The sequence below is a fragment of the Urocampus carinirostris genome, chromosome 19, assembly GCF_059441175.1.
Source record: "Urocampus carinirostris isolate Australia breed hairy pipefish chromosome 19, RoL_Ucar_1.0, whole genome shotgun sequence".
Lineage (NCBI taxonomy): Eukaryota > Metazoa > Chordata > Actinopteri > Syngnathiformes > Syngnathidae > Urocampus > Urocampus carinirostris.
Genome location: NC_142367.1, coordinates 1,588,367 through 1,605,201, shown reverse-complemented (window position 1 = coordinate 1,605,201; position 16,835 = coordinate 1,588,367). Strand labels below are relative to the sequence as shown.

Genomic DNA, 16,835 nt, shown 5'->3' with positions numbered 1-16,835 from the left:
TACAATGGCTCGATTGACTCACTCATGAATGAGTTTAATACTACCCTGGCTAGTGTCCTGGATTCAATAGCGCCCATAAAGCTTAAATCACGTCCTAAAAGACACACGCTTTGGTTTACAGATGAAACTAGAACCCTTAAACAAGAATGCAGGAAATTGGAAAGAAAATGGTGCGCTACCAAGCTTGAGGTTTTCCATCAAACCTGGTGTGACAGCTTGTTAAAGTATAAAGGCGCCCTTGCCTCTGCAAAATCGGCCGACCTTTCGAAGGTGATTGCGTCTCAAAAGAACAATCCCAAAGTCCTTTTTGACACTGTAGCATCGCTTACAAGGCAACAGACTATCGCAGATAGTTCGACGCACTCTGCTCATGACTTAATGGTCTTCTTTACTAAGAAGATTCAATGCATACAGGAAGAAATTGCTAAAGACATTATTAATACCATATATATTAAAGGGCTGAAATCTAAAGATGCACGACAGGCTGGCTGTCCAGGGAAATTGTCCAGTTTTAGTGAACTGTCACTTGATGATCTCAAACAGGTGGTGAATGCGGCCAAACCGACAACTTGCCAGTTCGACCCGCTCTTAGGTTCACTTATTAAAAGTCTTTTTGGCGTCCTTGGACCTTCAGTTCTAAATATTATAAACATATCACTCTCCTCAGGTGTAGTTCAAGCAGCTTTTAAGTCCGCCGTTATTAAACCCACACTGAAACGACCCAACGTTGATCCAGAAATCTTATGTAATTATAGACCTGTGTCAAACCTACCTTTCCTTTCTAAAGTACTTGAAAAAGTAGTGGCACAGCAGCTGAATGATTTCATATCCGAGAATAACCTTTTTGAATCTATGCAATCAGGATTCAGGGCTAACCACTCTACTGAGACAGCTCTGATCAAGGTAACAAATGATCTCCTACTGTCAATGGATTCTGGTGCTTCATCACTTTTGCTGCTACTGGATCTTAGTGCTGCTTTTGACACAGTGCACCACAATTTCCTACTAGAACGGTTGGAAGAATGGATTGGTCTCTCAGGAACCGTCCTCTCGTGGTTCAGATCCTACCTCTCAGATAGGATGAACTTTGTTAAATATGGCGAAATGTCATCTGAGCCCTTTAATGTTACTTGTGGTGTTCCGCAGGGTTCAGTGCTTGGCCGCCTTCTTTTCAGCATTTACATGCTTCCATTAGGTGATATCATTCACAAGTACAATATCAGCTTCCACTGCTACGAAGACGACACTCAACTATATCTTCCGTTGGAGGAATCTCCCATACTAAACTGTGAAAATTTAGAGGCCTGCCTCATTGAGATAAAAGAGTGGATGTCACTCAATTTCTTGCGTCTTAACTCTGAAAAGACCGAAATGTTTGTCATTGGTCCATCTAAATGCTGTGACTTATTCTCAAAAACTGCTGTGAACATTGACAAATGTCACATCACACAGAGTGACTCAGTTAGAAATTTAGGTGTCATATTTGACCCTGATCTATCCTTTGTAACGCATGTAAAGAAAATTACTAGAACCGCTTTCGTAACATTGCTAATATCCGTTCAATACTGTCTCAGTCGGATGCGGAAATTATAATTCATGCGTTTGTTACCTCCCGTCTCGATTACTGTAATGCACTACTCTCTGGTCTCCCGAAGTCTAGAATCAAGTCTCTTCAGCTGGAACAAAATGCCGCAGCGAGGCTTTTAACTAGGACAAAAAAGTACGATCACATAACACCGATTTTGGCTAACCTGCATTGGCTCCCAGTTAGCCTTAGATGTGATTTCAAGGTTCTCTTAGTATTATACACAATCATACATGGACTTGCTCCCTCTTATCTTTCAGATCTGATTTCCCCCTATGTCCCGGTCCGAAGCCTACGATCTGAGAGTGCCGGTCTTCTGGTGATCCCAAGAGCAAATAAGTGTTCTGCTGGTTCGAGAGCGTTCTCCATCCGGGCACCGGTGCTGTGGAATGCTCTTCCCCCTGAGATCCGATCTGCAACCTCAGTGGAAATGTTTAAATCTAAGCTTAAAACTCACTTCTACTCCATAGCATATGAATAACCTACTCTTCTCGTCGGTTGAAAAATAGTCTGTGTAATATAGTGTAATAATCTGTGAAGCCTTTTGAGACTCTTCGTGATTTAGGGCTATACAAATAAAAATGACTTGACTTGACTTGACTTGACAGTTAATATGGAATAAATTGCCCAAAAGCCATGTTTCAGGCTCTGGAAGTCAGACCCACATTTGCATGCTGTGCTTTTCTGCATTTCTATTCAATAAACGTCTTTATTTTGAGTAACACCTTGGTGGTTTATTTCATAATGATGTGAGATACCGTGTGTGAACTGTGTGATTATTGGGCAGAAAACAACTACAAATCACTCCGGGTTAAATAATAGTTTACTATCAGAAAAACAAACTCACATTCGGCCGAAATACATAATAGTAAATAAATAATGCGTCACAAAATGTAACAAAAATATACCAATACTTCCATAAAACTAGAAAACACAAACTGGAACTTCATTGAGTTCTTAATAAAATAAAATATTTTCCTTTTATAAAACAAAGGGAAATATGGCAGGGATGTCACTGTTCTGGAAATTTGTCCACGAGCTTCCCAAAAAGTATCAGGAACTGCTCAGTTTTGGCCTCAGTTTCCTTGTGCCTTTTCTTCACTCTGGCAGACTACTCTTTCAAAAAGTCAAGGAGTGTATCGTACTTCCTTTTTTTTCTGGGTGATTTGGGGTTTGTCGCCGGATTGGCAGATGCCGACGACGTGCCCGGTGGTGTGGATGGTGTGGTAGCTGTGATGGTGGCCAGCTCTTCCACGGGACGTTCTACATTGGCCTTTAGGTTGGGTGGAAAAAACAAGAATTACTTAATGTTGGTGTATTGTACAAAAACAACTGTGTATAGGATGCTGAACAAGTTGATGTGAGACAGGAAATTATAGGATGTGTTCTGGATAATTATTTGATAGTGAATAGATACACAAAACTGACATGTTATTCTTATGGCTGTAAGAGTCTTCTTTTGGCCAGCATCACATATGCTTTAGAATTGTCTCCACATTTGGACAACATTTTGAGAAGGTAATTAGTTCATTTAATATGTGTTTACAGAGAAGGCAGTGGACTATGTGATAGTAATTTGTTTCAACTGTATTTCCGCGTGAAATTCAGAGACATTACGCATGATGCATGATGAAAACTAATGCATTCTGATCTCACATGAAAGAATCATATTGTAAATAAAACACGACACCCGAAATTGTGTGCAGTAAACAAGCGCATAATCCAGAACGTTATTGTGACTATGCTGCTTTAGCGACTGGCTATGTAGATGTAAAAGTACAACTCGTTTTAAGATAAAAACAGGGATGGTCTGAACCGTGATTTTCTGGACAGTTATCCTACTCTACGGTTTTTAGTGTGAAGATTTTTTTTTTGCGGCTCCCTTGGTAGATTCGTGCACTTTGTAAAGTAGCGATTTTGCAATGTTCATGTTTTAACGCGAAAATATGATTTTCTATTGCATTTATGTCTAACTAAGATATCTCAATATACTTCATTGCAAATACATGCGTAGTTGTGGAAAACTACTTACATTTGTGCGGTTCCTTTCCAGCCATGTTTGTTGATATTGAGAATTCGCAGTCTTCTGGGTAGTCAATTCGCTCCAAGTGAGGTACCGACCTCCCTCCATCTGAAGTGGTTATGTCATGGGTTGAGGGCACTTCTCCCTCGGTCTTGAGAGTGTTGGGACACATCCCATTTTCACGTGAACGCGCAAAACCGAGTGACTAGGGCAAATAGCGAGTGAAAGGGAGAAGAATGGGACACAGCCTTAGTTGCAGTTGATTGAACGGTTTTACTGTCATTATCCAAAAGTAAAATAAATTTGTAGGGTTTTATCTTACAGTCCAAGACAGTAATTTATAGATAAGCTGGCTGGCTGCATGCTCGCATCGGTTATTGAATTGAGCTACATGTCCGCATTGATTAAAATACAACCGTCCCGAATGTAGCGGGTTCCCATGAGTTGTGGCCCTTGGTCATCTGTTTCATAGGCTAATGGATCCGGTCTTTGCAAGATACATGGTACGCAGCAGTGGCTTTGGTGAGTTGTTAGCTTAGCCGTAGCATTAAGCCGATAACAATCCACAAAGCATGCGCTGGTGATCACAATTTGTTGATGTCAATTACAAGAAATACAATTAAATTCAAAATCCACAAAAGAGTGAACCAGCAATAACCGAAGCGCGAAGTAATGAGGGTCTCTATTTTAATTTTGTCAGCATATAAGGCGCACTTTCAAATTTCTTGTCAATTCTTGTCATTCTTCAATGGGGTCTTAATGTCTGTAAAATATGGTGCATTTTTTATTGAATATTTGCAGTCTTGTACAAAAATTAAACAAAAACACATTATCTAAAAAGTGCTCGATCTGTAAATAATAAAATGAAAATGAAATAAACATTTTTGCAAATGAGCGACTCTCAGCAGAGATCCCTTGTTTCTGCGGTTAATGGGGACCAGAACCACCTGCAAAGTAGCGTTGCAATTTTTCAAAAAAGCCCCTAAGGGTTAAACATACCTTGAGATGACATAATTACTAACTGAGAGTATATGACTAACAAAATAACAATCATAGAACTACAAATACGAACACAGAACACATAATTGCAGTTGAATTATTGTTTTGATTTTCATAATACAAACGTAAAACAAAATTGGAAGGCTTCACCTTTCAGTGCAAGAAGGCAACTCAGAGAGCGGCTGCCTAGCTGCGCGCAAACATCAGGTGCTCGAACCCAGACAGATCTCTGCGATGATTAAAATAAAACCGTCCCGAGTGTAGCGGCTTCCCACCAGTTGTGACCCCAGATAGTCCATTCTATGGACCGTCAATCTGGAGCCACGAATCTGGCATTGAGGACTAGCTAGGCTCCGCAGGGATAGCTTGTGAGAGTTGTTAGCTTAGCTCGAGCTGTAGGCCGGATGTGCAGCACCACTCTTGCCTTCCCTCCCATGCCGACCAGTCGCTTCTGGAATCCGACAATAATCCAAGTGATCACCTGCTACAAGGTACTGTATTTTTCGCACTATAAGGCGCACCATGTTGTAAGGCGCACCTTCAATAAATGATATATTTTTAAACTTTTTCCATACATAAGGCGCACCGCATTATAAGGCGCTATAATTGCATGCTGGTTTAAGATGAGGTAATTGTGAAATTTTGTAATTGTAATCCTGTGCAGTCCTTCGAGACATTTTTGTGATTAAGGGCGTCATAAATAAATGTGACTTAACTTGACTTGGCTTCAGTAGAGGATGTAGTTACGTTATGCAACCGTTAGATGTTGCCGCGCTAAAGGGAATGTCAACAAAACAGCAGATAGGTCAGTCAAACTTTATTAATAGATAACAAACAAGCTTTCCACAACTCCATTCACTCCCAAAATGAATAAACAGCCGTTTTATTATTTTCTCTGAGGTAAAGCATTTTCGTGACACATCTTTAACATATTTGAACAACACCAACAGTTTAGTCAACACGCAAAATAACGTCTGATACTGTTATGGTAAATTAAACGTCGGTGCAATCGCAATATAATGACACTCGTAATGTGCAAAAACAACAAGTGCAAAACAATAACAGTAAAGCAATAACATAACTGTAAAATGTAAAACGTTGTAGTGGGTTTTACATAATTCACCCATGGAACCATTGTTCAGTTATAATAATAATAATAATTTCCTTGTATTGTCATTCTGTGTAACAATGTACACAGAACGAAATGTCGATTGCATCTGACCCGATGCAGCCGCAGCCAAGAGAGGGCGCCGCCGACCACTTTTTAAGTCTTAGGAATGACTCGGCCGGGGCGCGAACCCGAACCTCCCAGTCTCAAAGCGGGCGCCTTACCATCTAGGCTACTGAGTTAGCGAGTTCCTAGGGGGACTTTTAATTCTGCCGGCTCGAGCCACTCTCATGTTTTGGTTAGTTTTGTAAGTTTCGATTGCAAGTTTAAATGTCATTAAAGCAGCTTTCGTTGGCACCTTTGTTTGACACTCCACCTCCGACTCCCGTCTCTGCCCGCTACAACGTAAACACACACCAAGTAGGACCACCTCTGAATTCTTTAATGTTAAGTTCCCGTGCCAGCGCTGTTGCCTTCATTCGAAAAGTTATTGTACTGACACTTCTACTTCCTGCTCTTTGTTCAACAACCCACTGTTCAAGTGTGTCCTTTAACTGTGGCCATCTCGCTTTTATTGCTTTGTTTATTCTTCCTTACTTGGCCATCGATTCATTAATGTTGAACTCTCTCGCTGCTGCTCTATTCCCGTGTTCTACTGCGTGACTGATCGCCTTGAGTTTAAACTCTGCGTTGTAAGCGTTTCTCTTAATAGGAGCCGTTTCAGGGTCTTTATACAAACGCACAAATAAAAGAGAATCGTTGTTTAATATTTCTCAGTATGCACAGCGCACTTCTTCTTCTACGCGAAAAATTGAGTCGGTGGCTGCTTACCATAAGTTGCGAGACCTTGTAATTCAATATTGATCCATATATAAGGCGCACCGGATTATAAGGCGCAGTCAGCTTTTTTTTTTAAAAAATCTGATTTTATGTGCGCTTTATAGTGCGGAAAATACGGTACCCCTCAAAAGGATAGTGACCGCATTCCATCCCAGTTTGTTTTGATTTGGAGATATTAACTGCGCATGACTAACCCGACTTACAGCATACACCAGCCTATCACAGTCACGCCCACCCAATACACACACATACAATGTTCTGCCTCGTAATAAAAAACAGAGAGTGGTCTTAAGTACCCTCCACTGTGAATTGTTTGGAGCTCAAGAAAAAACTGCAGAAACACGTAGACGTAGACTGACAGAAGCAACGCTGCAACCGTTCTTAAAAATCCTCATCTGTTTTGGCCAATTATTGTCCGAAAGTACGGAACAGATTGTGATGACTCTCTGGATATACTGTATTTTTTTATAGTAGTATTTTGTACACATTTACGTCCATTTGTGAGACTCGTTATTAGCATGTCTTAGCTTAGCACAAAATGTTGCGGTATATTAAAAAAGCTAATGGCACTTTTTGGTATTTTGTTTTAGTTTTACAATGAGTTTATAAGAGTAGTGGTCGAAGAAGTCTGTTTATTCAGGACGTCATTCACTAGCTTTCTAGTTAGACAAAATTGTTTCAACTTCGGCGCATAGTAATTAGACAATAACAAACGAGGATTCTCACCAAGCTGGCAAATGTCCTTCTGTACCGTGTCACAGTACCCCAGTTTCTGCCGTGGAGGTAATAACGGGCCTAAAAAATTCAGCCTGTCCCGTTCCTGCCCGTGGGTATGAAAAACTGAACCAGCCCGAACCCGACGGATTATCTTGATTTGAGGGACCCGGCCTTAAGTAAACCCGAAGCTGCCGAAGTGTGCGCTTTGGGTGAAGTACGCGCACGGCAGAGGTGCAGAGTTGAGGTACAGCTTTGGGTTTACTTCGGGCTTTGTACCTTGGCACATCTTCTACCATGACACTGAGGATAATTTTATTTTTTTATATAGTGATTTGGAGTTAAACTTAGTTTGTTAAGCATGTTCTTTATGATAGGTTTGTCTAAATAATATAACTTAGGCGTTGAAGTGCAGCACCAAAGTGTGTTATTCAAGTGAAAGTACTGTTACTTCAGAATAATATCACTCAAGTCGAAGTAAAAAGTCAAGTCAGAGTCCGCTTTATAGTCAATTCTGCAGCATAAACAGAGAATTGAAATTATGTTACTCTGAACCCTCTGTGTCTAGAAAATAAAAAAATGCCACTATGCTAGGACACACTACACTAAGACACACAAGTAGACAGTACGACACGTAAATAGACGTCGTATAAGTCTCTCGCAATGCAGAGAGCTTTGCTGGTAAGGCAAAAGGTGTACTGGTCTTGAAGGAAGAGGAAAGAGGTGATCGATGATCTTTTTCGCGGATCTTACAGTGCGCTGGAAGGTCTTCTTACAGGAACTCGAGCGGGCTCTGTACTACACGTCGATGCCGAATATCAGGATGCTCTTGATGCTGCCTCTGTAGCAGGATCGCATGAAATGGGCTGGGGGTCTGGCTTTCCTCAGTTTTGGAGGTACCAAAGGCGCTGATCTGCTTTGATGGCCTGTGATTTGGTATTTGAAGTCCAGGAGAGGTCCTCAGTGACCCTCACACCCAGGAACATAGTGCTGTTCACCCTCTCGACCACAGCTTTGTTGATAGTCAGGGGTGCGTGCTGAAGTCCACAACTATCTCCTTTGTCTTCTCCACGCTCAGGGAGAGATTGTTGTGGTCACACCACAAGGCCAGGCGGCTCACTTCATTCCTGTAGTTGTTGATGAGACCTGCAGGGGTGTGCAGTCGCGGGTCAGCATGGTGAAGAGATATCTACACACAGCACTCACTAGCATACTTTTGTCCGTAGAAGACGTTCACAGTCCAGTTTATTGTCCAAAGAACGCACGTTGACCTGAATGATGTTAGGAATGGCCGGTTTGTGCAGGCTAGCATCTAGCATAGCCTGGATACCGACACACTTATCCCTCCTTTGTTTACATTGGCGCCGCTTGTGTCGCTTCCACTGTGGGCGAGCAGCAGGACTAGGGCGGCGGTGATTTTGCAGGCCTCCGAAGCAGACTGCAGCGACGTAGTGCTTCCTCTTGTGCGGAGTTTAAGTTGTGAAAGTTGATTCTGTCGATAATCAACAAAAACACCCGACTGTATTTGTGTTGGTAACATGGTACGATGGTTGAAACATTCACAGACGACACATTAACACTAACCCTTTATGCAAAAACTTAATAATTACCTGGTTCTGGCCCGGGCCACAATATTGACTCTACTCTGCTGGTTTTCCATGGTATCCAAACTTTTGACAGGTTGAACAGAAGAGGGCGCTGACTACCACTCTATATTTATTTTCCCAGGGCAGAACATACAATATGCCCCTGCAGCACTTCCTGTGTGCTCTCTCTGACCACAAGGAACAATACGCTGATCTCAATGGCAATACAGAAAATACAAGGAAGGATCAAACCAGCGATACCTGAAGCGCGAAGTAGCAAGGGGTCTCTGTATACTCACTTGATTGAAAGACGTTACTGGCGACGATAGTCAACAATGGAATTCACTGTCGACTATTTCAGTTATTGATTTCAGTCGACCACGTCGACTAAACATGCAGCACTAATATTCACTACTATTTTTTAGATTAGACATTATCAATATGTTGACACGGTTTGTTGTTAAGTAGAGGTGGACCACAGCGCAGTGGACCCCGTTTATGAGGCCCTGCGCTACGGGACGTCGCTAGCTCAGATGAGCCGCTGCAGCTTCGGTAGCATCTCGGAGTCACCCTGCCACGAGGTAGCCCATTCTCACCTAGTCTACACACTGAAACAAAGAGGAGAATAACTCGATATTAAAAGGATTTTTTTCTACAGGGTGAGAAGCTCCCAGAGAAGCTGGAGAATCAGCCAATAGTTGAGGAGAACATTCCAGGAAGTAGGTTTTAATAATGTGTGAGTCACATACAAAACGAGGTTGTGAGAGGGCTCATGGAAGTGGGAAACTGGAGCCGGCTCCACATCAATCTAATTTTCTTTCTCCCTTTCTCTCTTTCCCTCTTTTCTCTCTTTTCTTAATCTCTTTTTTTCTCTTCTATGATCTTTCTTTCTCTCATTTTCTTGCTCGCTTGCTCTTCTTTCTTTTTCCTCTCTCTCTTGGTGTCTTATCTTTTTATCTTTGTCCTTCTCTCGCTTTCTCTTTTTCTTTCTCACGACCTCTTTCTGTCTCCCTTTGTCTTTCTTTATAATTCTCTTTTTTTCTTCTTTCTCTATCTCTTCCTCTCCCTGTCTTGCTTTTTCTCTTTCTTTTTCTTATCTCTTTGTCTTTCTCTTTCTCTCTATCCATTCTTTCTCTCTTCACACTTTCTCTTTGTCTTCCTCTCTTTTTCTTTGTCTCTCCTCTCTTTCTCTTTCTCCTTTTCTTTCTCACTCTCTCTTTCTGTGTCTATTAATCTTTCTTTTTCTCTCTTCCTTTCTTGTCTATCTCTTTCTCCATCTTCTTCTCCATGTCTTTCTCTCCTTGTCTCTTTTTCTCTCTTTCTTTCTCTCCATCGCTTTTGTCTTGATCTTGATCTTCCTCTTTTTCACGCTCTCCCTCTCTTGTTCTTTCTTTCTCTCTCTCATTCTCTTTATATTTGTTTTTTTCCCTTTCTCTGTTTTTTTATCTTCTCCCTCTTTCTATTCTTCTTTATCTCTCTCGTTATCTTTGTCTTTATCTCTCTTTCCCTTTCTTTTTCTATTTCTTTCTCCATCTCATTCTTGCCTTGTCTTTTTCTCTCCCCTTTCTCTCATCTCTTTGTCTATCCCTCTCCTAATTTCTTTTTCTTTCTCTTTCTTTTGTCAAAGGCACTGGGGGTCTGGCTTTCCTCAGTTTTGGAGGAACCAAAGGCTGGTCAATATAAGTGGCCTCATCTTTGTTGTTTGCCTAGTAAAAAACAATTTGAACCTTAAAATCCTGTAAAAGTTTACGGTATATTGAAACAATAATGGCAATTATAATAACATAATACGTCATGTATCCATTATCTGCACTGTTTATCCTCAGTAGGGTCGCGGGGTTGGTGGAGCCCATTCCAGCTATCTTCAGGCAGTGGGCAGGGGACACCCTTGAACTGGTCGCCAGCCAGTCGCAGGGCACACAGGGACAGACAATCCGCTTGCTCATTCACACCTAGAGACATTTTGGACTGGCCAATTAACCCGACATGCATGTGTTTGGAATGTGGGAGAAAACCGGAGTGCTCGGAGAAAACTCACGCAATAGCGGGGAGAACATGCAAACTCAGCACAGGAAGCTGTTAGCTGGATTTGATCCCATGACCTCAGAACTGAACCGCGGACGCGCTAATCACTGCCGTGCCGTCTCATAATACATTATTTCAAATGAATTAATTTGCTGCATAATGTTTCATTATTATCAGGAACATATAATTAAAAGCAAGAAATTAAGAAGAACTGTTTGGGAGCAGTAAAAGGCGTTGTTGTTCCGTTGTGGCTGTTTCAAGCAGTGGCTCAGGAGGTAGAGCCCTCGTCTTGGGGGATCAAGTTCGAATCCCGGCTTGTCCGTGTTACATGTCGAAGTGTCCTTGGGTAAGACACTAAACCCCTAATACCCCCAATAAGCAGGTTAGCGCCTTACATGGCTGCAAGGTCGCTATTGGGAAATGTGGAGCACATTGTAAAGCGCTTTGGGAAGTCATTGACTTGAAAAGCGCTGGATAAATGGAGATCATTTCATTTCATTTCATTTTTAAAGTTGTAAAAAAAATATACAAAGTATTTTGTATTGCTCATTTTGCCTTTTTGTATGTGTCCAGTGCTTACTCCTCCTGAAAGTGAGAAAGCAGATTCCGAAGAGCGAGTCAGCCTAAAGGTTTGAAGCTGGGACGTCTTCTCTTTTACTTTTTCTCTTTAACTCGATTTTCTTTATTCTTTTATTCTTATTCTTATGTTTAGAAGATAAGCAGTTAATTCTTGTTACCGCTCTCTTTTCCCTCCTTCTCTTTTACCTGTTTGGTATCTTTCTCTTTTTTCCTTTTTTTACCTGTCGCTTATTTGTTTGACCTTCACTTTTTTACTGTTCAACTTTTTGTCTCTTTCTCTCTCCTACTCTGTTTCTCTATCTCTCTCTCTCTCTCCTACTGTGTTTCTCTCTCCCTCTCTCCTTCCTACTCTGTTTCTCTCTCTCTCCTTCCTACTCTGTTTCTCTCTCTCTTCTACTCTGTTTCTCTCTGTTTCTCTCTCTCTCTCTCTCTCTCCTACTCTGTTTCTCTCTCTGTGTCTCGCTGTCTCTCTCTTCCTTACTCTGTTTCTCTCTCTCTCTCTCTCCTACTCTGTTTCTCTCTCACTCTCTCTCTCCCTTCCACTCTGTCTCTCTCTCTCTCGCTCTCTCTCTCTCTTTCCTACTTTGTCAATCTCACCCTATTTCTGTCTGTCATATTCTGCTTCACTCCCGCTCCCACACTTTCACACTCCCTCTCATTCTCACACACTGTCCCTCTCAATCTCTCTCTTTCTCATCTTATCTTTCTCTCTCACTCATGCACACACTCGATCTCACTCACCATTTCACATATTTTCTCTCTCAATGTTTCAAACTCAATCTTTCGCACACTGTCTTTCTCTGTCTCTGTCTTTGTCTCTCTATCTCTGTCCCTCTGTCACTCTCACAATCTGTTTCTTTACACTTGTTGATACTCTCACATCCGTTCACACTCTCTATCTTTCACATTCACTTACTTACTTTTGCCTTTCTCAATCGCGCTGAATTTCTATAACTCTATCTACCTCTCGTTTTCTTTCCCTCTCACTTGCTCTGACACCTCTCATTCACTACACTGCCTCGCTCAGTCTCTCTCAAATATTACCTTTAGGGTAATATATATATATTTTTTTTAATTTTACTCTTGATTTTCCAAATTAGCCTGTTTCCTTGCTCCATCCCTCAGCTGTTGACCTACTTTTGTGGTTTGCTTCTTTGTATCTTCATCAAGTAACACATGAAAATGTCTGAATAGACTCCCAACCGGATGGCTGTCCACTCCATGCACACCTACGTTGCTCTCTACAAGTTCCTTCCTCAGGAGAATGATGACTTGGAGCTACAGTCAGTTCCATTTTTGTTCCTTCAATTTTTCAGTTTTTTAAAATTTAGCTGTTCCTGGGATTTATAGTCTTAGAGCAGGATAAATATGAAGAATAAACACACGTTTGCTTGTATTATGGTAAGTTAGGCTTCAGATTCGCTGAAAACTAGCCTTGTCACGGCTGCCATGGCGCCTAATTGGCCCCGCCCATGTGGCGCAAGCTGCGGCTCATTGACAGATTGGCTTTCCGTCTTTTTAAGCTCAGTGCTCTCACTCTTCGTCTGTCAGTACGTCAACGAACCTCCTCCCCGCAAGATGTGGGTTCTGATTCGGTCCTGATTTCCTGGTGGTATTTCCTGTCCGGTATTGTTCCCGTTCATTTTTGTCCTGTTTAATATCTGTTTCCAGTTTCGTTCCCGTCAATTTTTTCCTGTTTATTATTCGCTCCAGTTTTCGGTTCCGTTCATTTTCGTCCTGTTTAATATCGGTTTCCAGTTTCGTTTCCGTAAATTTTTTCCTGATTATTATTCGCTCCAATTTTCGTTCCCATCTAGTTTGTCCTGTTTATTTTCGATTTCCTGTTCCATTATCTATCCTGTCTGTCCCGTCCGGTCTGGTGTCGACCCCATCTGTCCGATATAAACTCGGGCAATTGGTATCGATCTCGTCGGCCTCTGGCTTCCTATCATTTCACACCAGACTGCTGCCTAACGTGCATGACTCCCCATTTCCCTTAAAATAAAAGGCTTGTGTGAGTAACGTCACGTGTTTGGGTCTGGATCCTGTTCTGGTTCTTGACAAGCCTATAATTTATTTGCTCCCACCTCTGAAACTAGCTTCTTGTTCTACACTGATTTTTTTTTTTCCTTTACACAAAACAAGAGTCTTTTACACAAGAAACTAGTGTCTTGCATTTGGCCCAAAACTAGAGTAGTCATCTCTGAAAAATAGCTTATTGTATTGACAAATTTCTGTGTGAAAACTAACGCTTTTTTACCCCAAAATTTGGGTCATGTAACTTGACCCCGAATATTAATGCTCTCTCCTTTTATACCAGATGGTAATAAATGATCTAGCCCCATAGCAACACAAGCAACACAGATATGTGATTTATACTCCTATGCCAGTATTTTTCTGCAATTTTGGCATCCTATTTTGAATCTGTCAAGAACAAAAACTGGATCAGGACCCAAACGCGTGACGTTCTCACATAAGCCTTTTATTTTACGGGAAATGGTGAGTCATGCATGTTAGACAGCGGTCTGGCGTGGAAAGACAGGAAGCCAGAGCCCGACGAGATCGATTCCAATTGCCCGAGTTGATATGGGACAGATAGGGTTGATACTGGACAGGACGGGAGAGACCGAATGATAATGAATCAGGATATCAAAAATAAACAAGACAAATAGACGGGAACAAAAACTGGAGAAAATAATAAACGCAACAAAAATAGACGGAAACAAAACGGGAAACCAAAATTAAACAGGACAAAATAAATGCGAACAATGCCGGATAAGAAATACCAACAGGAAAACTGGACCAAGTCAGAACCCACGTCTTGCGGGGCAGAAGTTTGTTGACGGGCTGAAAAAGGAAGCGTGAGAGCGCTGAGCTTAAAATAGACAGAAAGCCAATCTGTCAACGAGCCACAGCTGGGGCCACACGGACGGGGCTATTGGGCGCCATGGCAACCGTGACAGAATCCATTTAACATACTTAATAAAATAGTCCCATTTTATCGATGTCCCATCATTCGTACAGTTTATAATATCATTGGAAGTGAAACTATTTACAGTATTTTGAGTCTCAAGCTCTCAGCCCTCTAGTTTTAGTTTCCGGAAATTCTTGTAACTTTGATGTTCTCTTGTATGTCAGTCGAGATTTTTGCACAAAAGACACCTATCTCGAATCTTTCATAACTAGAGTAGCTCGTATGTAGAAGGGCCACTGTACTTTGTCATCGATAAAAAAGTACAACCAAACGCAGTTTTGCATCGCTCTATTTTTAAGTACGCACACTTCTATGCTTGCATGTTATTGTAAGGAGGATGTAGTTGCAGACACCGCGACAACTTTGAAGGGTGATGTGTGGGTGTACAGATTGTATATAAACCCTGCAACCTATTATCAGATGCGCCATATGTGTGTGTTAAATACAGAAATAGCACACGTTACTGGCAGTGCGCCTTTTAGTACAATGCACCATATGGTTGTGAAAATACGGTACTTGAAGACAGGGATAAAGTTAATACCACTAGCAGTTTTGTGACAGGAACATGGAAGTCGCCCATTGGTTCTGAAGTTAGTTCTTCTCCGCTGTCTTAATGGCATGTTGGATTCTACTTCCGTGTTGTTAAAAATACTTGAGCTGTCATGAACCAGAACAGGACCCAAACGCGTGACGTTTCTCACTCAAGCCTTTTGGTCATCCTGGAAGGGGGATTACCTCACGTGTGGTCCCTTCTCAACGTCTCTTCATTTTCCTCATGTTGAGGTTTTTTAGTATTTCCTTGACCTCATGTAGGTTTAAGATCAAGGGATGGTGTAATAATAGTCTGGTTTGCATTAATCTGTGGTCTGTGTAGTCCTTTGAGACACCTTGTGATTAAGGGCTTTACAAATAAATCTGACTTGACTAGACTTGACTTTTCTTTTTTTTTATTTTACAATCTCTCTTATGTTTTAAAGTTTTTTTCACTTTGAGTCTCTGTTATTTGTATGTTTCTATTGTGCTTGTAGCACTTGTTTTCCTTAACACAACAGAATACAGCAACATCTAGTGGGGAAATAATTCACATTGTTCCTTTAACTTTCATATTAAGGCGGGGGCCTCAAACTATCATCCTGGGGGCTGCAATTGGCGCACAGCCCTTAAGTCTGAGACCCCTGCTATAAAAAGTATGCAGTGACATTTCACAATATTCTAACATTACTTACTGTTTTTGTCCTGCCGTGAATATTTCAGCTCATAATTCTGTTTTGTATTTTTGCATAAACACATTCAGACCCGGGGATCGCGTCAAAGTCACAGACGATGCCAATGAGGACTGGTGGAAGGTGAGTTTGGAGGAATCATCATTGTTATTCTATTGCAGGGGTGTCAAAATCAATTGCAAAGACGAGCAAACTCAAACCACACCTTTGATCATGGAGACGAACAGGATAAACGATTATTGAATACACAAAAACCTGACTTTTTTTTACATTTGTCATGAACTAGAACAGGATCAGGACCCAAACGCGGGACGTTTCTCACACAAGCCTTTTATTTTACGGGAAATGGGGAGTCATGCACGTTAGGCAGCAGTCTGGCGTGAAATAACAGGAAACCAGAGGCCGACGAGATCGACACCAATTGCCCGAGTAGATATCAGGCAGATGGGGTCGATAATGGACAGGACGGGACAGACAGGATTGATAATGAAACAGGATATCGAAAACAAACAGGACAAACTGGAGAGAATAATAATCAGGACAAAAGTAGACGGGAACTAAACTGGAAACCGATATCATGAGGACAAAAATAAACAGGAACAGTACGGAACAGGGAATAACAACAGGAAACAGGACCGAGTCAAAACCCATGTCTTGCGGGGCAGAGGTTCGTTTGACGCACTGACAAAGGAAGAATGAAAGCACTGAGCTTAAATAGACGGAAAGCCAATCTGTCAATGAGCCGCAGCTGGCGCCACACCGGCGGGTCCAATTGGGCGCCATGGCAACCATGACACATTAATATGAATTTAAAAAAGACAGGAGTATTCTCATCTCATCTCATTAGCTGCACCGCTTATCCTCAGTAGGGTCGCGGGGGTGCTGGAGCCCATCCCAGCAATCATCGGGCAGTGGGCAGGGGACACCAGGAACTGTTTGCCAGCCAATCGCAGGGCACACAGGGACAGACAACTCGCTCGCCTATTCACACCTAGGGACAATTTGGACCGGCCAATCCACTTGAAAAGCATGTCTTTGGAATGTGGGAGAAAACCGGAGTGCCCGGAGGAAACCCACGCAAGCACGGGGAGAACATACAAACTCCGCAGAGTAAGGCCGGTAGCTGGATTTGAACCCACACAGGAGGTTCCCAAGACCTTAGAACTGTGCCACACACGC

The 16,835-nt window shown here is 41.9% G+C and overlaps 1 protein-coding gene across 1 annotated transcript in view; it reads left to right on the top strand.

Moving 5' to 3' along the window:
- The window catches only part of LOC148346867 (SH3 and cysteine-rich domain-containing protein 2-like), an 80,099-nt gene that overhangs the window by 50,468 nt on the left and 12,796 nt on the right, over window positions 1–16,835 (top strand). Inside the window, exons 5-9 of the mRNA XM_088322993.1 lie at window positions 9,324–9,436; window positions 9,514–9,574; window positions 11,454–11,509; window positions 12,654–12,742; window positions 15,728–15,779. Of these exons, the coding sequence (XP_088179119.1) occupies window positions 9,324–9,436; window positions 9,514–9,574; window positions 11,454–11,509; window positions 12,654–12,742; window positions 15,728–15,779 (371 nt within the window). The remainder of the gene's footprint in view (window positions 1–9,323; window positions 9,437–9,513; window positions 9,575–11,453; window positions 11,510–12,653; window positions 12,743–15,727; window positions 15,780–16,835) is intronic.